Source organism: Ciconia boyciana, chromosome 17 (genome assembly GCF_034638445.1).
Source record: "Ciconia boyciana chromosome 17, ASM3463844v1, whole genome shotgun sequence".
Classification (NCBI taxonomy): Eukaryota; Metazoa; Chordata; class Aves; order Ciconiiformes; family Ciconiidae; genus Ciconia; species Ciconia boyciana.
In genome coordinates, this window is record NC_132950.1 from 4,342,636 (window position 1) to 4,363,509 (window position 20,874).

The following is a 20,874-nucleotide window of genomic DNA, read 5'->3' on the forward strand; positions in this document are numbered from 1 at the left end:
CTGGTGAAAAAGCAGAGGTTGGAAAAAGCAAGTCCCTGAAGAGATAGCATTAATGCAAGCTTTTCCCACAAGTGTGTCTCAGAACTGCTAGGAAACAGGATTGTCCGCTCAAGATGTTAAATTTGTGGTCTGTGTATGAAGTTTGTTTGCAGGAGGACTGAGTGTCCAACACAGGTCAGTGACACTGAGTGGGATTTAGCTTAAAGTTATGTTGATGACAAATATCTGTATGAGGAACCCCGTAAGGAATTCAGAGCACAGTTCAGCTCGTCATGTTCAGTCACTCCTAAGACGCTATGGACTGTACTGGGTAGCTCTTTATTGATTATATCGTAATAGATAAAAAGAGGTATGGTTGAAAGTGCATCTTCCTCCTAAATTTGGGAGGATGGGTTCACCCTTGACATATATGTAATCATCTTGTTTAGTCTCAGATTTTGCTGTTCTTAAAAACTGGCTACAGGTTTTTAACTTGTTTGTAGTCCAGGAGATGAATGTGTTGGGATCTTGTGGGGAAATGCTTTGTCCACAAGCAGCGTGTTAGATTCTGATAAACAAAATAGATTAGTTCATTTGTATCTGCATTTTATCTGTTACAGGTTAGAAAAACTTAAAGGAGATTTTTTTTTTTCCAAAACAGATTTTAAATCTTACTCTAGGAGTACTAAAAATGTTTTGGGCAATGTTGCTTCAGGGTAGCTTTTGAGACAGGCAATTGATCAAAACCTTTTTTTAGTTCAGTGTTCTAAGAGCCTCTTAGTAGTTTGCTGGTGTGGGATGTTAGGGAGTGGAGATGAAGCTAAAAGACAGCCCTGTGGCTGGGATAAAACCTTCTGTAAATCCGAAGCTGTGAAGTGGGCAAGGTGATGTGCCCCTTCCTGAGGATGATCTCCTGTTCTTACCATGTATTGATGAGGCAGCTTGTCCATCCTTGCTCTTCCACAGTTGCTTTCCTTGCACGCTTCCTTCCGCTCTGGTGCAGTATTTAAGATCGTCCTCTTCTCTTTACCGAGTAATACCACGGTGTCCGTATCTGGGAAGAACTTTGAAGTGTCACTTACTTGCACCCCAGCACAAAATTGACTGTTAGTGGCAGATCGCTGTCTAACCTGGTCTTTAATTGCCCCTGAAACCATTCCCGGGCAGCCTGTCCCACAAAGAATTGTGTTTCAATACCAAAGTCCTCTTGGGAGAGCGTATCATCAGCCGTGTGCGATGGCGGAGATAATTTGTGCCGACAAATCATGAATTGGGATGGCGTAGGCCTTGAACCTGCCTCTCCGAGATGCTGTCTGCTTGTCCTCTCTCTGCCCTTCGTAGCTGATGTCTCGATTCTGTGGCTTTCCCTGCTGGGAGAGGGGGCTTTGCGGAGGTCCCCTCGCCCCCAGGGGCACACGACGGGGGCTTAGCGATGCCCCAAACCGCGCCCCGCGAGTGAAACCGGACTACATCTCCCATAGCGCCCCGCGGCGGGTCGCGTGCGCGGGACGGCGGCGCGATGACGCCGTGGCGGCGCGCGGGGCGGTGGCCGTCGCCCGGGCGGCATCGGGGCTGAGGCGCGGCAGCGGGGCGATGCCGCAGGGCGGCGGGGAGCCCCCGGCCAAGCGGCTCAAGGCGGCGCTCGCCCCCCGCCCCGCCATGCTGGCCGCCTCCCCCGCGCCGCGCCGGCACCCGCCACCGGCCGACACGCAGCGCCGCGGCCTGCCCATCTTCCAGGCGCGGGGGCCGCTGCTGAGCCAGCTCCGCGGCCTCGACAGCGCCGTCCTCATCGGTGAGTGCGGCGGGCTGGGGCGGCCCCGGCGGCAGCGGGTTTCCTCAGCGCCACAGCCCGGCCGGGCGCCTCCGGGCCCTCGGCCGGCAGCGCTCCCCTCGGCGCCGCCCCGGGCCTCCCGCCGAGCCGGGAGCGTTGTTGCTGCCGGCCGCTGAAGCGGGGCTCAGCGGGGGCGAGGTGGTCGCCGGTGTCCCCAGAAGGGCAGCGGGTGTCCCCAGCGCGGGGTTCGGGCTGGTCCTGCCGGGCGTCGGGAGAAGTTGCACTGAAATGGCTTGGTGTAAATCTGAAGCGTGGTAGATCAGTAATAGTTTTATTCTTGAGCTTTGGCTGGTGAAGGCAGCCGGTGACTTAATTTTTATGGAGAAGGCAAAAGTATTTCCCTCTCCTTTCTGTTTCACCATCTGCCTGGAGTTCAGTCAGCTTAAAGCCAAATGGGAAAACCCTGCTCTTTGGAAAAAGTGTCTCCTCAGCTACATTTTCAGGGGCATTCCCTAATTTTAATATGCTTTCTTTGAGTCCAAACTAATAAGCTTTTTGTCTGACTTTCAGGAGCTGAAGACATACAGCTTCCCAGCTGGAAGTCTAAAGACTCAGCGTTTATTAGAATTAAATGAAAAATGCTTTGTATTTCACTCCTGTGTGAGAACCCTTAAAAAAAAAATAATCAGTCATGGTAACTGATAGACATGACTGCATTTATCTCCTTTCCTCTGGATAATCCTGAGATTGTCGTTAGTGCTTGCTAAATATACATTATTATACGCCACTTAAAATTTTGCAGCTGTGGAGTGAGCTAAAACACCGTTTCCAGTCTGCAGCTGCAGTGCTTACAATTTGACTTTCCGATTCTTCTCTGCTTGGTGGTCATCTTTCTGAATTTCTCGTGCTTCTTCCTCCTTCTCTTGTCAGTTCTCACCTCACTCCCCCAGCGTGCTCTGTGCCGTTGCTGTCTGGCAAGGATTGAGAGTACAGGGCTCTGTTTTCCAGAGCCTCGCACTCTCTCATGTAGAGCAATTCTTGTAATGGGTCAGTAGGAAGCTGAAGGGGATCTGATTTGAGTTACAGATGTGTTTTAAGCTGTAATAAAATGTGCAGAAAAGTGACAATGATGTTGAAAACATCCTTGGCTCTTCCCTGCACATTGCACTTCAAGACAGTTTCGCTCGCAGTGCCTCTAAGTGCTGTGATTTGCGCTGCTTTATACTGTGCGCAGGAAGTTACGCTTTTTGTTGTTGATGCTGCGGTAAGCACTGATGGTAGCTGTCTGTACGCTTTTGTTGATTGCTGTCTTTGGTGGAGGGGTCTACGCAGAGCTTGTGTTGGAGATACACCTGGGGGGAAATGGGATGGTGTTTGTTGTGCTGTGCTAGTGCTGTATGGATGGAGAAGACATTCACCTGAGCCTGAAGGGGCCGTCTCTGATTTCAGGAAGGCACAGAGGGAGACTTGCTGGCTTGTCAGTGCCCTGAGGGCTCCTCTAAGAGAGTCTCAAACCGTAACTTGGTACTTGCTGTTATGACAAAAGCTTTGCTTTAATTTGCTTACAGCTTTACTTTGAAACTTCCTAGTGCGTAGTGTAAATATACCCATAAAACCAAACCAGTGTCTATTCCTTGCTCTGCATGATTATCTTCTCATGTCGGCCATGTTACACAACAAACACTTCATATCCAGACAGACTGGAATATGTTTCTAAACCAGAGCGTGGCTGGGGAGAACCTGCGTGAAAGGAGTTTTGTGGAGGAGTGGTCTAGCAACTAGATCGAGGAATTGGGTTCTGTCCTTGGCCTGCCGCTGCTTTACGGTGTGACTTTGGGCAAGTTGTCCAACCTCTTCCTGTCTTCAGGAGAGAGGTTGGACTTTTCATTCTCCCCATCCTGAAATATGGTTAAAAGTTAACATAAAAAAATGAGTTGGGGCCTTTCATTTGAAGATGCTATAGAAGGGGAAAACTATTCCCTTGATGTTCCTTAGGAGAAACAGGCTCAGGGAAGACCACTCAGATCCCTCAGTACCTCTACGAAGCAGGAATTGGCCGCCAAGGCATCATTGCTGTGACCCAGCCTCGCAGAGTAGCAGCTATATCCTTAGCTACCAGAGTCTCGGATGAGAAGAAGACAGAGCTGGGGAAACTGGTAGGTTGCTTTACAAAGTCTTTAGAGAGTTGGTTTAGGACTGCAGTGCTGATGGGGCTGTATCAGGCCTTAATGGGTAAGATAAAAAACAGACACAGGGGTGATAGGTAGTCTTCCTTTAATAATATGCCTGAGTGGAAAAAATGTCTCTTTACCTGTTTCTGGGGCTCAGGGGGGCATGTTTGACTCTGCCTCTGTGGTATTTTACTTCTTGATTATTATCTGTGTTCCTCCATTTGAAAAAATACTGGTTAATGAATAAAACAAAAAATATTGCGCTCTCTTCCATTGCTCCCTCTATCAAAAGTCACTGTCGAGGAGAGGGGAGTGCTGAATCTGTGCAGGTCTGTGAATCTGTGGGAGAAAAGTAGAGGAGAAAGACCTCCCCTCCATAAAGTCTTCAGAGAGCACGGAGTAGTTTCTAGCAGGGGAGGAAGGAAAGGAAACTTGGAGCATTTGTGATGAACTTGTAGTTGGGACAAAGCTAATTGGGATACAACGTTGGGAGCTTCCTTTAGGTGGATTATTAGATTTGCAAGACTAACTGCTCACAGACTGCAAATACACCGGTATGCTTTCCAGAGTCTCCTTGGAGTTCCAGCTGGCTCTGTCCGATGCATTGACTAGAGTGCTTTGTAGTCCTTCTTTGTGGTATGATGGCAATGAGAAATGCAAGTAACATTGTGCTTGTACGTTCTGTAACGATCACTTCCATAGGTTGGCTATACTGTACGCTTCGATGATCTTACATCTGATGAAACTAGAATCAAGTTTTTAACAGATGGAATGCTGCTTCGCGAAGCTATCGGGGACCCTATGCTGCGGAAGTACAGCGTTGTCATCCTGGACGAAGCCCACGAGAGAACGATCCATACCGATGTACTCTTTGGAGTGGTGAAAGCTGCACAAAAGAAACGAAAGGAACTGGGCAAACTGCCGCTAAAAGTATGTGCATCTAGGATGGCAGCAAAGGGCAGGGATGAGGCTTGGACCCTGAGCACCATGACTGTCTCCTGGGGTTTTCCAAAGGGTTTGAAATTTCAGCCTTGACTATTTTCCTGTTCCTCAAAAGCCCCTTTAAATCTGAATAGAACTTACGATGTGTGGGCCTGATATGACACATCTGAACAAGGTATCTGGTCACCTCCATGTTGCCTTTTTTGATACAAGCCCCTTGGGTGTGAGCTACAGGCTAGACACATTGTTTGGGACTGTTGCTGAGAGCACCCTGGACACAGGAGCTCTCTGTCTGATATGACTGCTGTATGACATGCTCACACTGGGGAAGGAGATTGCACGTGTGTGTCAGGTGCACAAGAATTTATGCGAGTACGTGATGAAGTGTGTGAGAGCACGTTGGTTTTGATGGGGAAGGCATGTAGGGGACTGGTAGGATCCTAGCACTGTGTTGTTCACCAGACCATTGTGCAGCCTAGCTTTGTGGGTACTCGGGTCTGTTTATTAAATGTTGGAAGATAATTTTAACACGTCTTTACTCATTTTATTGTATCAACACGTTATGCTTGTTTGATACCAAAGCTGGCGGCTTTAGCAAGGAAAGATCACTCTCTTCTGTCTCAAACTCTGTGTGCTTTTTGCTGCTCTGAGCATATATCTCAGTTTCAGGATGCTGACCTTTGGCTAGTCCTGACTGGTAAGTGTCCTGCTGGGTCCAAACTGCAGTGCTAACCCATCTTATGCTCACATTGAAGGTGGTCATCATGTCAGCTACGATGGATGTTGACCAGTTCTCCCAGTACTTCAATGGAGCTCCTGTGCTCTATTTAGAAGGCCGGCAACATCCCATTCAGGTCTTTTACACCAAACAGCCTCAGAGTGATTACCTCCAAGCAGCGCTGGTGTCAGTCTTCCAAATCCACCAGGTATGGCGGTCTCGTCAGGTTTGCGCCTCCCTGGGGCCATGGATTGCTGGTCAGGGGGGCTCACAGGTTGCTGTGGCAGAACCTTGGCTTGAGCTTGATGCTGCCAAATCAGAGATGTTCCCGAGGTGCTCCACTGCATCCTCCAGGAAACATGGATAGTTGGGGAGCATGCTGGGTTAGTGAGTTGGTTTGGCTCAAGGGAGGGGTTGACAAATGCCGGTGTTATTCCTAAAGTGGAAAGGAAGATTGGAACTGGTCAACCGTAAAGAGCCTTGGCTTGCAGCTGGAAATCCAGGCATAAGCTAACAGTAGCGTGAAGATGATTCTAATTTATTGGCAAAGTGTAACTGCAGAGCAAGTAGAGATCTATTAAAATAACAGCTCATAGGCATTTTGTGACTTAACATTTGAATGCAAAACTGTCAGATGGTTAAATCATTTAATTAAACTGTTTATTACCCTGCATTTAATGCTTTGAAGATGCTGCTGCTGTTAGGATTCTGGGACTCGTACATCAAGGCTGGAGTTGAAAGGAGACTGCTAAGCAAAGATCTCTGATGTCAATTCATACCTAATACTCAAATGTTCCTCTCACCTGAGTTTTCTGTGTTAACTGGCTTGTATGTGGGTGCTTGCTGGCTCTCTCGTTTGCATGTGGTGGACAGTTATTTAATGAAATAGACATGTGACTTTAGATGATTCCTCCATCCCGTTAAGACTCAATCCTGCAAAATGCGGTTTACGCTTCACCTCTGGTGAATCTGTTGGGAACTTCAGGCTGTTGCATACGTTGCACAGCGTGTGTGTCTTTTCCTTCTTCCTTACCTGCTTTGCTGACTTGCTGTCAGGACAACATCTCATTACAATCTCAGTTCTCCCTCCCTATCCAAACCATCTTAACTTCTCACTTGCTTTTTCCTCTGGCTCCAGGAAGCACCCTCTTCTCAGGACATCCTGGTGTTTCTGACTGGGCAGGAAGAAATTGAAGCAATGACCAAAACCTGTCGAGACATTGCCAAGCATCTCCCTGACGGCTGCCCACAGATGATAGTGATGCCTCTTTATGCCTCTCTGCCCTACTCTCAACAACTCCGCGTCTTTCAGGCTGCCCCCAAGGTGAGGCAATATGATGGCTAAACAGGATGAGTTTGTCTGTTTGCTTGTGTGAGTGTTTGGGAGAAACGCGTGGAATTTAAGGGGTTAAAGCGGTCTGTACTGATAGTAAGTGATAGCTTACACTGTCTACTGACTTTAGGCTGAATGGTTCCAGTGTGATATAAGATGATGCAACTGGGATGGTATTAACAGTGACATGCAATAAGTCATCTGGGATCATAAAAAGAAGGAAAGATTAAGGGGAATGAAAAGGGCAGACAAATTGAAATTTGCCCCATTTCACAGGAATTTTATGTCCATATCACAAAAAAGCTACAGCAGTTAATGGGCCAGCCAAATACTAAGAAAGGTGAAAACCTGGGTATGTTTGGCAGGGCCATAAGAAAAGGAAATTGTGCTGCCTCAGGCCCTTTTGTACCTATTCAGCAGATAAACAAGAATTCAGGTCGTGTGCTTGTGCTAGAAATGAAATCAAAATGGTTTAAAGACCTATTGATAACAGCTGTCCTGGGTAGTGTATTTTGTTGCAAGAAGTGTAAACGCATGCTTTAGAAACTGCTTAGGAACTAGAGAGTATCTTAATTTACAAGAGCTGGCATAGCAAGCACGGTATGTGGTCATAGCATGCTGCAATGATATGTAGGCTTGGCCCCTGCTGGCCCAAAGGAGTAGCGTTTCTTCATTGCAGCTAATCTAAATGGCTTTTGACTGGCTTTAGTTTGCTTTTCCTTCCAGGGCTGTCGCAAAGTGATCCTCTCCACCAACATCGCAGAAACCTCCATCACCATTGCGGGAATAAAATATGTTGTGGACACAGGCATGGTGAAAGCAAAGAAGTACAACCCTGGTGAGGAATTCTAAGGAACGATGCAGGAATTGTTTTCAGTTTTGTAGAAGTTATTTGAGGCAATGAGCCCCACTGAGAGCTGATTTAAAACATCCTCTGCACTGTCTAAATTGATGTCCTAGGTTTTAGGTGTGGGTTTGGGGTTTTTTTTTTGAGTACCAGCAATGGAGGGGTAAAAATCTGTCAAATAAATCCATCAAATGAATCTTCTCTTCGTGGACATGGTGCATGATAATTACCTTTGCTTGAGGGTGCTAAACCAAGTGAAGTCTGAGCAGTATTTGGATGGCAGACCCTGGGATTTTTTGTCGTTAATCCTACAAAGTTATGTTTTTCAAAGCTGTGTGTTACGCAGGCACTGACTGAAGTGATGCTTTTCCATACACAGAAATTGGTCTGGAAGTGTTGGCAGTCCAGCGGGTGTCGAAGGCCCAGGCTTGGCAACGAACAGGGAGAGCAGGGCGAGAGGACAGTGGGATCTGCTACCGGCTCTACACAGAGGATGAGTTTGAGAAGTTTGACAAAATGACAATACCAGAGATACAGAGGTGAGAAAAGAACCCTGATACCGTCACACTTCTTGCCACACCTCTTTTATGTACTGTCACAGATGGAGCTGTGTAAAGAACTGAACAGCAAAACTGGATCTAGGGTCTGACTGGTTGACTTGTAAGAAAAATGAACTCTGGAGACTAAACAGAAAAACTAGGAAGCATTTGCTCAGGGTGGACATTTGGGCTCTGAGTCTTCGAATGCTCATGGGCGATAGTTCTCTTGACTTTCCTCCAAATCTTGGACTCGCCTCCTACCCTTCGTGGTTTAGGAAGTAAGGCTTCACCCGCCAGCATTGGACTAGTCTCTGTCAAGTTGCGGCACAGATCTGGGGACTCCATCTCAGCTCATAGGCAAAGCAAAGCAAAGAAAAAAAGAAGAGAACAATCTCAGTTGTTTTTTCTGCCTATGCAGGTGTAATCTGGCCAGTGTGATGCTTCAGCTCCTGGCCCTGAGAATTCCCAATGTGCTCACCTTTGACTTCATGTCCAAACCGTCTCCTGGTAAGTGGTTACAAAGGCAGCCTTGGAGAAATTTGACAAATGAGTCACTGAGGAATTGCTTAAAAATAACATCTTCAGGCCAGCCAGAGAAGATAGAGTATGGAAGGTCAGGGCTGTGATAGGGGAGCTGTCTCTCTCTGCTGCATCTTCTCCTGGTGGTCCAGAAGTCTCAGATTCTGCTCATTGCTTTTGCTCAGCCTCATCAGAGCAGCCACGGTTATGGCAGAGAGCTGGGGAGTCGAGCTTCCAAACAGAGCAGGAAGCAGTTTTGAGTCATAAAGAACATGAAGGTGGGCCTTAACTGCCGAGGAAAGCCATAGAGAATCTCGCGCGGCTTCTGCTCAAAAGCTAGAGATGGCAGCTTTAGTTTTGCCTCTGTTTTTGCTACTTAAATTGGAAAAGGTGATTGTTCTACTGGATAGAGGGGGATAAACCACAGTTTGGGGCATTAATTTATCTAAACAGAAAGTACTTGTCCCTCTGGCCAGGGGAAGGGGTAGTGATGGTACCAGCTGATCCTTCACTTCCCTGCCAGTGTCAGCCAGGAGGCCTCACTGCCTGAACCTTCTTGTTTTGACAGACGCTATTCAAGCAGCGATTGAGCAGCTGGACCTGCTGGGAGCTGTGGAACGAAAGGAAGATCAGCTTGTCCTAACCCCCCTGGGAAGGAAGATGGCAGCCTTTCCACTGGAACCAAAGTTCTCTAAAGTAAAAACTACAGAAAAATTAGCTAATTTTTATCTCACGTACCCTCACGGTACCATTGGCATTTCTCTTTCAAACTCCTTAAACAAGGTCTGGAATTTGGGGCAACTGCAGCTGTACTAGTATATTTGCAGTACGTTAATGAAGTGTAGCTTTATTTCCAGCAGCTGTGTTGGTTTGCTTGTCATTTGTTGTTTAATTCAGGGAGGCTTTTTAAAAGATAATTTCTTTCCTCTGGCACCTCTGAAGCTGAAACAAGGCTAATTCCCTTGCAATTTCCGCGATTGCTGGCAGCATTGTTAAGCAGTTTCATGAAGTGTCTGATGCTGTAGTTGATTTTAGTCGCCATGTTTGTACTGTATATGAACTGGCCAGTCTCAGGAAAGAGCATGACAGTTGCTGTTAAAGGTGTTTGGTGGGCCCATAAGAGGATTTCCAGTTGTCTCTAGGCCCAAATGTTTATGAAATTGTCCGAAACAATGCTTGGTAAAGTTCCTGGGCTGTCCGTGAGCAGAAAAGTCTGCCCATCTGAAGTGGATTTGGTCGACCAAAAATGAGGTTTGTTCTGTGATTTGCAGACCATCCTCCTGTCCCCCAAGTTCCACTGTACAGAAGAGATCCTGACAATCGTGTCACTATTATCAGTGGACAGCGTCCTCTATAACCCCCCCGCCCGGCGGGATGAAGTGCAATCCGTCAGGAAGAAATTCATCTCCAGTGAGGGGGATCATCTTACCCTGCTCAGCGTGTACAGGGCCTTCAAAAATGTCAGTGGCAACAAGGTAGGATACTCTGAGGATGCCAGTGCTGTCAGGGCTCATGGTGGTGAGGAGCTTTTTTGGCATACAGCAGTGACATCTGCATCCTTCACGGCTGATGCAATATGCATCCTTCCAAAGCAGTGAGAAGAGAGGACTTACTCATCCTTTGCAATTGGGTAATTGGAGAAAGCTGTTTGAGTGCCGAAGGTTCCCCCAGAAGGCTGTAGCAAAACTGATTATCAAAAGCTTCATGAAGCCAGTTCTGTAATCAGAGCCAGGTCTCTTCCTTCCCTGGTTCCAGCTGGAAATAGGAGGGAGTGGGAGAGTGTTGAGACTTCCTGATAAATACCCCAGACGTGCTGTTTGGCAGGATTCATTGCAAAAACACTGAGCATATTTACAAGCAGATTTTGATTTATCCTACCCTATAAACTCCTCAGTTCGATTTGTAGATCTGTAGACTCATGTACCCCATTCCTTGCAGTATCTGTCATTCTTACGTAATTTGTTTTCACTACCTGTGGGATAGCAAGTGCTGTTTCGCAGCACTCGGTGACCTTGCAGAGCAATTCTGAGTGGCAAGAGAACAACAACACGCCATTTCTTGGCACTGTGGGAGGGAATGTAGAGAGAGGGGAGTAATCGGGGGTAGAAATGTGACAAGGAAATGACTTAGCACCTTTTCTTTGAGAAATATTGTGTGTTTGGAGGATTCTGCTTTTGATGGTATCCAAAGACTGTCATGCTTCTTGGGTGAAGAAGCAGCCCCTTCTAACCCCTGGTGTCTCTGCTGCAGGAATGGTGCAAAGAGAACTTTGTCAACAGCAGGAACATGATGCTCGTGTCAGATGTCAGAGCTCAGCTCAGGGACATTTGTGTAAAGGTAACTTGTTGCCATACTGTCTTCCTCTGTTTCACCTGTTTGTATTTTTCTGTTTGTCCCCAAACTGATTTCACTGTGCACCAAGTCCCAGGAGTGAGAAAATGTGGTTTTGTTTTCAGTCTCCCATGAATAGTCAGGTAAAATTCCTGACTCTGCAGCTGCATCCCAAAATCTCAGAGCTGCAGGGCTCAGTGCATCAAGGAGAGGTGAAGAGAGAAGGGGAGCTCTGGGAAAGCTCTGGAAGGAATTTCGCTGCTTTATTGTAGATGTGACTCTGCCACGTGCGCAACTGAGTGATATCAGCCTCAGCAGCCCATGCTGGCTGGCTTCTTCACGGAGTCAGGCATTCAATTTAACAGCAGCTTTCACATCAGCACTGTTCCTGCCAGTGACAGTAAGGCGCAGCGTGGGAGCTGCTGCTGAATTGCTTGTGGTCTGTACATGACATGGGAGCCACCATTTGGCACCCATGTCCCACTGTGCATGCTAGTTGGCTTAAAACTCACTCCCAGAAGGAGAGTCTCAATCCATTTTGCAGCTTGTCTTTTGTTTGCTATTAGACTGGATTAGCCTGATATCTACCTGAGCTGAATTCCTAGCGGTCCTTTTATATTTCCCACGCTAGCAGGATTTCTGACACAATATTGCCTGATCTTGGAAGCCAACTAAAATGGGGCTGTGTTTCCCTTTGGGGGTGCACATATGCACTTGCTTACTCTTGTGTCTCTCGCTGCTGAACAGCTATCGATGCCAATCGAGTCCTCCCGCTCAGACACTGGAAACATCCGCCGCTGCCTGGCTCACAGCCTCTTCATGAACGCCGCGGAGCTGCAGCCGGATGGCACGTACAGCACCGTGGACTCTCACCAGTTGGTGGCCATCCACCCCTCCTCTGTGCTCTTCCACTGCAAGCCAGCCTGCGTGGTTTACAACGGGCTGCTTCATACCAACAAGTGCTACATGCGGGACCTGTGTGTGGTGGATGCGGACTGGCTGTATGATGCAGCGCCTGACTATTTCCGCAGGAAGCTCCGAACGGCCAAGAACTGACCCGTGGGTCTGGGACCAACAGGTCCTGGGTTTTTAGACTCACCCTAAAAGACTTTTTTTTTTTTTATAATGAGTGTATGGGAGCAGTAGAGCTTTGCCTTGCAAATCGGGTAAAAACCTTAGAGGAACATGGCTTCTCCATGAGAGCCAGACCTCACAATTCTCCGTGGCTTAGAACAGTCATCCTTTTTAACAGTTAATCTGTAAAAGGGAACGTAGTGTGTACTCTGTGCGCGTGTGTATGTGTGTGTGATATATCTATACTGGGGGGAAAGGGGACCTGGTATCAGATTCCAGTTTTTAACACTTACTAAGTTTAACGGGCTTGTATATGAGGAAATGAAATCCTAAGAGCTCTTCTGAGCAGACTTGGTATTTTTGATGATTGTGCTTGTATCCTTAGCAGGTTTTATTGGGAAAAAAAGGAGAAAAAAGTTTTAAATGTCTACATACAGGGAAAAAAAAAAAGCCTTTTTTTACTATTTCTAGAAGGGAGGTGCTACTGTCTTTTACCTCATCAAACATCTTTCTGCCTGCATGCCATGTTCCCCGTCTTATTTGGGACCATATGAAGGCCAGTAATGAGAATGCCTGCTTGGACAAGGTCTTCGCTGCTTGTGCCTAAGCCTCAGAGGCTGGCAGTGGTTTCTTGGAGAGGTTGTCCAGCTGCCTGCATGTTTGGCATCATCTTTGTCCACCCATTTGCTCTTAGGGCATGTTGTTCCTCAGCAAATACTTCTGGCTTTTCTGACTCTTGTCTGTGCACTTTGAGCTTTGGAGTTGGCACACCGTCCACAACAGCTAATCAGGCCAACTTGAGGAAGACTCGTCAAAATGAGAATGAAGATGTGGTTTAGAGATTGGACTTCCTTTAAAGGTGCTTGATTCATCAAATGTTTGCATCTTCTGCTCTGACACCAGTGCTTCTTCCCGTTCTGCCTCCCCCAACCCTGTCCTGGTTAATACTTTGGTTTTCCATTAGAAGTTTGGGGCTTGACATTGTCAAGAACTGCAGATCTCCCATTAGTATCTATTATTTGGTTTTTCTTCCATGTTCCCTTGGCATCTACCTATCCCTTTTTTTGCTGTTGGAGAAAAGTGGCAATACCAAACCTAATTGTCTTTTTAAATACTGGAATTAAGAAACTAGTGCCACTCCAAAGGGAAAACTTGTTCTTTAATGTGAAGGAAAGTGGATTTATTCCATTATCACTGTGTGTTGGTGGGGGAAAAATGTGAGTTGTTTTTAAATGCTATCCTAAGTACTTCTAAAATAACCTCTCTGGGAGAGGTAACTTCCAGTTTCAACAGAGTCTGTTGACATAGTGTAGTAATTTATACAGATTTTTGGATGAGTTGAACTAAAGCAGGTTAGGTGTCTGACAGGGTGGGAGAGGAAGCTGTTCGGCACATGCAGCGTCACTGTGTGATATAGCGGGGTTAGTTTACATGGGCTGTGATGGGATTGTGGAGTTTAGTCCTTGTATCCTTCAAATAGCAACTTTAAAAAAAAAAGCTTATAATGTTAATAGGGCTGCTCAGGGATGCAGTCATATTGGCTATTGGCAAGCCCTTGTTCACTCCATTTGCTCGGGGAAAGCTGCTGGCTTTGCTTGTGATCTGTGGAGACAAGCTGCATTTGCCATGTAATAATTTGTCCCTTCTGGTTACACGCATCACGGTTACACAACACGTTGTAATATGCCTTTTCCTTGGGCTCCAGTATTGGCTTACCTGTGTTTTCTCTTTGAAAATTGGGGCAAATACCTCTTTTGTTCTTTTTTCTTCCCTTTTTTTTTTTTTTTTAACTGGAATGTCACTTGTGCTGATCTGCAAATTGCTGTCTGCCAAAGAGCATCAGTAGGTACCTGGCGTACCTGGAACGGTCTCATCTCTCAGCCTGTTCCTAGGAAGGGTGAATAGTGAATGTCTGCAGGGGTGTGGTGGAAACGGACACATACCCCTTTGTTGTGCCTCTTTGCAGTATTGTTCTTTGGTGGTTTGAAAAAAGGAAGAGAGAAAAAAAAAAAAAGGTGATTGGGGCACAGGCAAAACTTGCCACTTTTGTATCTATGACCAGGTGCAGTTTTGGATTGGTATTTCAAGAGCGTGCAGCTATTTTGGTTGTTCTCGCTCACATGAATTGCAGGGAATTATCAAAGCACTGTATCTATTTCTTGTTTTTACCGACTCTGCATCTGTAAGGGAAAATGGAGTATAAGCACATTTTGTTTGGGCAGTCTAATTTAACAGTCTGTTTAAGGGAGGGGATGGTGTTTATTTAGAACTAATTTGTATATTTTTCCCAAAATAAAGAAGTGATGGCAAAAATCCAAGTCCTAGGTGTTGTTTTGTGAGGCATGAAAGCTGTGCGGATGGAGGGGATGATCGTAGGACAAGTACAAGTCCCAGCGTTTTCAGTTCTTGCGGGAGTGTCTTCATTTTAAGCAGTCTGGGGTGTCTGCGTGTCAAGATGTCAAGGTGGGTCAGTGAATCAGTGCTTCGCATGCGGAACGGACCCCGTCATTACGTGTGCAGTGCTCAAACACCAGCGTGGAGCCGGGAGTAAAAATCCTGGTCCTTCGATGCGATGGAGGATATCGGTGTGATGGGGGGATATCATCTGCTGCAGCCGTGCGGTGAGCACCAACGGGCCTTTTGTTCCTCTCCTCAATAGAGGGCAATAGTGCCAACTCTGGGACAAAGGGAATGCTTTATGCCAGGAGACAAGTTTGCCTTGGTCAGTCGTCCCTATAAAATATTTATTGCTAAAGGAAAAAAAAAAAAAAAAACCACTTTTATTTTTCTGAGCAAACGGCTGAGGTCTTGCCAGACCTATTATAATAAAGAGTGGGGCGATGTACGGGAGTAAAGCTTTCACCATGTACGCTGCTTTTTCTTGCTGCAGTCGAGAGGGAAGCGCTGGCATGTTTTCCACATCCCTGAAGCTTCCTCTGCGCCTTCACGGGTGCCCCAGCCCCACCTGTGCGCCGGGGCGGGAGAGGCGGCCGGTACTGGTGCTCCGTACGGGGCGTCCCTGCCCCGTCCTCCTGTCCTTGCTTTTTAATCTCAAGTTAGAAGGGCAGTGCCCGATCCTGTCGGTACGTTCCCTCCTGCCGGGGCCGGGACTCGAACCCGCGTTCCCCGCTCCCCGCCGCGGGGGCCGCCGGGTCCGGCTGTCGCCGGAAGCGGGGCGGGCGGTTCCGGGGCCGGCCGTGTCCTCTGCCCGCCCCGCCCCGCCGCCCTCACCGCCGCACCATGCTGCTCGCCCGGGCCCTGCGCGCCGCCGCCGCCCTGCGCCCGCCGCCGCGCTACCCGCCCCGCCGCCTCCTCTCCTCCTCCTCTCCCCGCGCCCTCCTGCCGCCGCCCGCCGCCGCGCCGCCCCTGGCGCGCTCCCTCTGGCAGCTGGGCGGCGGCGGGTGGCGGACGGCGCTCCTCCGCCCGCGGCGGGGCTCGGCCGGCGGCGTCTCCTGCGGCTGCGGCGGCCTCCACACCGAGGGTGAGCGGGGGGGGGCCCGGGGCGTCCCGCCCTGAGGGGAGCGCGGAGCCGGGGGCGGGCGCTGTGAGGGGGCCGGAGCGTTCCCGCCCTTGGGGGGCGCGAGGCGGACGCGTGCGCTGCCCCCCCATGCCGGCAGCACGTGGCGGGGGCGGGGTCGGGCCCTTTCCTTAGCGTCCCCCGCCTCCCCTCAGGCGACAAAGCCTTCGCGCAGTTCCTGACGGACGAGATCAAAGAGGAGAGGAAGATCCAGAAGCACAAATCTCTGCCCAAGGTCTCCGGCGGGTGGGAGCTGGAAGTCCACGGCACGGAGGCCAAGCTGGTGCGGAAGATAGCTGGAGAGAAGTAAGTGTGGCTGTAGTCTCAGGCCTGTGGGATAACACGGTCTTTGGAAGGATTCGTCTGGGCGAGCCCCTGTGCCCCAGGGGGCTCCTAGATAACAGGAACCAGATTTCTCCTTCTGCTCCCGTTACTTTTATTGCTGTCTGGCCGGTCTGCACGAACTGGATGTTGCAGAGGCTCTCTGTTTTACCACCTTGGATCAAAGGTGGTAAAATAGGTAAAAAAAGGTAAAAAAAAAAAAGGCACTTTTAAAAAAAAAACCCACAAGTTTGCTACTGTATTACGTGTTACAAAGTTTTGTGCCATCTTCCTGCATTAAAAATAACAGTTTGGTCCAGTAAAACTACAAAAACACTTGTTTGTGGGAGCAATTGGAGGCAGCCAGCTTCATTCGGGTGTGGGTCTCAAACTCTAATGGCAATACCTGGTTTTGCTCACGGCATGTGAATTCAATGCCAGTAGCGTTGTCCCCACAACAGCAGCTTCAAATCGAAGACATTTTGATGGGTACTGAGTGCGTTCAGAGTAACTGCTTCTGTTTCTTTTGAAGGATAACAGTCACGTTCAACATCAATAACAGCATTCCACCCTCAGTTGATGACGAAACACAAGAAGAGCAGAAGCCTGATGAGCAGGAGGTAAACTTAGTCCTGATGTGCACTTCAGTGATGGGTACACAGCGGGAAGTTAGGCCCTTGCCCTTAAGTGTCAAGGGGTTTTTTCCTCTCTCACTCGATATTTGGGAGCATTGAGTCACAAAATGCGGATTTTTCTGTGCTGGCTGTCACTTGGCTGTGACCATCCTCTCTGCAGCAGAAAGGCAGAGCAGGGTGCAAAGGCTCTACAGGGAGAAAAGAGGGGAGCTCAGCTATCTCTTGCCTTTGCAACCCCCTGCAATAAATACTGCCTTTTGTATGTCACTAGCGTAACTCAACAGTGCTGGTAGGCAATGTCAGCGAAATGCAAGACTATTCACATGGCTTCACTTGCGTGGTTTTGTTGGTCAGAGGTGTCTCACTCCTCTTTAAAAAAACTGTTAGTAAAAATCCTGATAAAAACTGTAAATGAGCAATATAATTTGAGGCAGATGGCTTCATCTGCAGTGACGTTGATGCCGAACGAGTCAGGAATGCAGCTGCTCCATTTGTAGCAGTTAACTTGCACTTTCTGCATGGGGGTATTTATTCCAGCACATTGCGCTCAGCTGGGTGGGACAATACTGGCGACACTTGTACATTGCTTCCCCTCCTGGGCATGCCTGTATCCGCTGAGAAGGCACAGTGCATTTGATCTGTGCACGTGTACGTGTGTTCGGCAGTCTCTGTGCCCTGCCAAGTTTCCTCCGTGAAGGAGGGCAGGCATGAGCAGCTCCTGCTGTCAAAACCATCTGAGTCTGTTCCCAGTTCCTGTCACTTCGGAGGGACCCGTCCAGGTGAGCTGCAGGCTCTCTGGGTTGTCAGGGGGTGGCAGATGCTCCCAGCTGCCATTTTACCCCTGTGACCAGCCGCAGAGCAGAGGAGGGACTGACGGGCCATTGGCGAGGCTGGGGGAGGCTTGGGTTGCCCTGGCTGGGTCAGAGACTCCAGAAAGAGGGTGACAGGGAGCAACTGGCGCTGGGTGGGCTGTGTTGCTGGGCTGTACTGTCATTGCTTTGGCTCCTGTTCAGACTCCAGTGCTGATGCAACTTTTCTCTTCTTTAGCCTGATCTTACATCAACTCCAAACTTTGTTGTGGAAGTAATAAAAGATGATACAAAACAGACTCTTGTTCTTGACTGCCATTATCCCGAAGACGAGGTGGGTATCAAACCGGTCGTGTGTCAGCGGTAGCCAGCTCTGGGCTGTGACTCGCTGTGCATTTCCTGCTTGACTGTAGTGTAGTTGCGCCGCTGTTGAATCTAACTGCTCTTTATAGTCTGTTGGTTTTCTGAATCTGCAGAAAATGCAGTCTCCTCTTGCCTCTCTTTTTTTAATGCACACAAAAAAAGGCTTTGTGTTTGCAAGAACACTCTTTGGGGAGGAGATGTTCCATTGCTTTCCTCACATCTTGACCTGCCGTTTCTGATCAGCTGCTTTTTGGGCAGTTTATTGAATTACATTGGAGAAGGGAGGCATGTCTTAACTTTAACAGCAGGGCAACTTGAGAGGGGTAAACAAGAATGGCCAAAACAAGATAGATTTAATACAGTGTGTCAGTAACTTGCAAATCTCACTGTTGTCACAAAGAGAAGTAGGGATTATAAAATAAGGGGGAGGGTGGAAATAAAATTGAGAGCTGTGCTTCAGACTGATCTTTGTGGTTTATTTTGTAAACTGTAACAGGTCATTTACACAGCCAGTCCTAGCTGACAAAAGTTAGACGGACATGTGACGACAGAGTTAGAACCACGCAGAAGAGGTTTTTACACCTTTGTGAAAATCAGGCTGCTGACTTACATCAGGTCACTGCTGGTAGACTGACTGCTTAGGGGATTTCCTGAGTTCTTGTGCATGCCTGTGCTTCTCTTCACAGGCGTGTGTTGAGAGGGGAGAGGCACAGCTTTAGTACCGGTCTCAGGGTTTTGCCTGCAGTGTAATAGTCCTAGCTTCAGGATGAGATGGCCGAAGGTGCCCAGTAATTAGAGCTAATTGTATGTCTTACATCTCATCTCCTGTTTCAGGTTGGACATGAGGGAGAGGAAGAAAGTGATATTTTCACAATTCGGGAGGTCAGTTTTCAGCCCACTGGAGAATCAGATTGGAAGGACACCAACTACACCCTCAATACGGATTCCCTTGACTGGGTAAGTGTTGCTAACACGGCCGTAGGCTGCAGAGGGCACTTCAGCGTGTCTCGCCTGGCTGTCCGCTTGCTCCTGAATTATGAATGAGTCCTGTCCTGGATGCCTGAGACGGGGGATTCTCCTGCTCTGCCCCAGCTTGTGATGACGTAGTGGTTCTGCTTGCAAACCGAGGATTATTACGTGGTCCCAGCAGCTGTGCAGTGCTGGTGGCATTACTGGCAGCCAGAGACCGACACATTGAAACTTGTTCTGTTCCAGGCTTTATAGGCCCATTTCCTAGCAACTATGTTACACTTTAGAGACGCTTTGACACTTGCTTAAACATCTTTTGATCTATGTGCTTAACAGCGTAGCTTATCAGATACCACGTGTGTAGATGCCTTTCTTTTCTGGGCTTTCCAGGTATATTTTTATAGTTGTGACACTAAAAACTAGTATGCCCAAGAATCTGGCATCTGCTTGTATGTTCTCAATATCAGGCTTTCAAGAAGTTAAATCTTAGCTGGAGGCTGTGTATCATATGGTTAAAACTTTACTCCTAGAGTGTAGCTCTCTTTGGGAAGCATTCATGTTAAAATTGGTTACTGCGCTCTAGAACATCTTATGCTGCTTTTTTTTCCCCTCTCTGACTTGAGACAGAAAATTAATTAAAATATGTGTATGATTTGTGATCATCTCAGATTACAGAAGTCCAAAATTAACAAAATCATTTGGTCTGTTAAAAAAAAAAAAACCACAAAACCCCCCCCAAGAAACATGTGACAGGTGTTAGCATTACTGCATTAAGCAGTAATAATGAATCTGTTCTCTTGAGGAGCGGGGGGGGAACCCACAACCATTAACATACACTGGAGTTGCAACAGTTAAGTAGGATTAAAAAGGGAAAAAAAAAAAAAAAAAGAGTTGATGATTGTAAAAGATTTAGTGTCTCACACAAGTATTTACACCAGATACTAGCCTTTCCAGACACCGTTAAAGCAGTTCACCTCCAGGGCCATAGCACTGTGTAGGGGGGACAGGCAGAGCTTGGGATGTGTCATCTTTGACAGACTTTACCTGCTGACTCCTGCAGTCAGTTGATCATCTCCAGAGTGCAGCTCGTTCGTAACGTTGGGGTTGGGTTTATACGACCAAGTTGGGATGACCTGTTCCATGGCCCCTTCCCTCCAACTGATACACCCAAGGCCAGGCCCTCTGAGAAGTCTCCTGCGGAATGCAGGCCAGATCTTCCTGGGAGAAAGAAATGCCAGCTGCCATGGGACATTTTGAAAGCAACCCCTCCCCAGGTGTGCTCTGCTAAGGAAGTTTCCTGCTCATTCCTTCCAGGCTCTGTACGATCATTTAATGGATTTCCTGGCTGATCGAGGAGTGGACAACACGTTTGCTGATGAGTTAATAGAGCTCAGTACCGCACTGGAGCACCAGGAGTACATTAAATTCCTTGAAGACCTTAAAAGCTTTGTCAAATGTCAGTAGGTTAGGCTAGGAAACTTATCGTCAAGTGTGGGTATTCCACAGCACTGCTCAGCCAGCAATACCCAAATATATCTTCACAACAGATATGGAGAGTAAGTAACTTTGAATTTGGAAGTGAACATCATGGGAGAACAAGGATTCTCGCTTGTATTTGGAGATTTGTATTTATGTTGCAGCCAAGATCGAGTTCTCTAACATTATGGTCTGGAATTCCTTGCCCTACTTGGTGGTTTTTGTACAATTGAGAATGAATGTGAAGAATAAAATCTGTTCAACATATCACTGAAAACTGGTGGTTTCTCCTCTTCCTGCTGTACTACTGCTGACCACACAGCTGCCAGAAAAGTGATGCTAGTGCTTGTCTGTGCCTGAGCCAGTGTTAATACAGCTGCCTGCAGGGCTGTTGCTGCAGTGATGGTGTGTGCTGGCCCCGGCTTTTCTCCAGGGAGAGCTATTCCAGCACCCCCAAACACGCGTTGTGCCCTTCTGTAGGAAGGTCTGTAGGAGGAATTTTTCTGGCCAAGCAGTGCTAATTACAAATGTGAATCTCATTCTAGAAGTCTTGGCTGGCT

At 47.8% G+C, this 20,874-nt stretch overlaps 2 protein-coding genes across 2 annotated transcripts; both read left to right on the forward strand.

Annotated features, from left to right (window-relative positions):
• Positions 1 to 1,509: 1,509 nt before the first annotated feature.
• DHX33 (DEAH-box helicase 33) lies at positions 1,510 to 14,537 on the forward strand. Its single transcript, XM_072881833.1, has 12 exons — positions 1,510 to 1,771; positions 3,746 to 3,906; positions 4,624 to 4,851; positions 5,619 to 5,789; positions 6,720 to 6,905; positions 7,641 to 7,752; positions 8,141 to 8,300; positions 8,719 to 8,807; positions 9,388 to 9,515; positions 10,091 to 10,294; positions 11,070 to 11,156; positions 11,898 to 14,537. Exons 1-12 carry the CDS (start codon positions 1,573 to 1,575, stop codon positions 12,204 to 12,206), a joined length of 2,034 nt encoding a protein of 677 aa, XP_072737934.1. The 5' UTR covers positions 1,510 to 1,572; the 3' UTR covers positions 12,207 to 14,537.
• An 883-nt stretch (positions 14,538 to 15,420) lies between these two features.
• C1QBP (complement C1q binding protein) lies at positions 15,421 to 20,581 on the forward strand. The gene is made up of 6 exons (XM_072881834.1): positions 15,421 to 15,705; positions 15,897 to 16,047; positions 16,595 to 16,682; positions 17,745 to 17,840; positions 18,704 to 18,826; positions 20,153 to 20,581. Exons 1-6 carry the CDS (start codon positions 15,465 to 15,467, stop codon positions 20,300 to 20,302), a joined length of 849 nt encoding a protein of 282 aa, XP_072737935.1. The 5' UTR covers positions 15,421 to 15,464; the 3' UTR covers positions 20,303 to 20,581.
• The last annotated feature ends 293 nt before the right edge of the window (positions 20,582 to 20,874 follow it).

Coding starts and splice junctions, on each gene's coding strand:
- DHX33 (XM_072881833.1), top strand. CDS start 1,573: ATGCCGCAGGGCGGCGGGGAGCCCCCGGCCAAGCGGCTCAAGGCGGCG. Junction 8,301..8,718: donor ACAATACCAGAGATACAGAG/GTGAGAAAAGAA, acceptor CTGCCTATGCAG/GTGTAATCTGGCCAGTGTGA. Junction 11,157..11,897: donor TCAGGGACATTTGTGTAAAG/GTAACTTGTTGC, acceptor GCTGCTGAACAG/CTATCGATGCCAATCGAGTC.
- C1QBP (XM_072881834.1), top strand. CDS start 15,465: ATGCTGCTCGCCCGGGCCCTGCGCGCCGCCGCCGCCCTGCGCCCGCCG. Junction 16,048..16,594: donor CGGAAGATAGCTGGAGAGAA/GTAAGTGTGGCT, acceptor TTTCTTTTGAAG/GATAACAGTCACGTTCAACA. Junction 18,827..20,152: donor ATACGGATTCCCTTGACTGG/GTAAGTGTTGCT, acceptor CATTCCTTCCAG/GCTCTGTACGATCATTTAAT.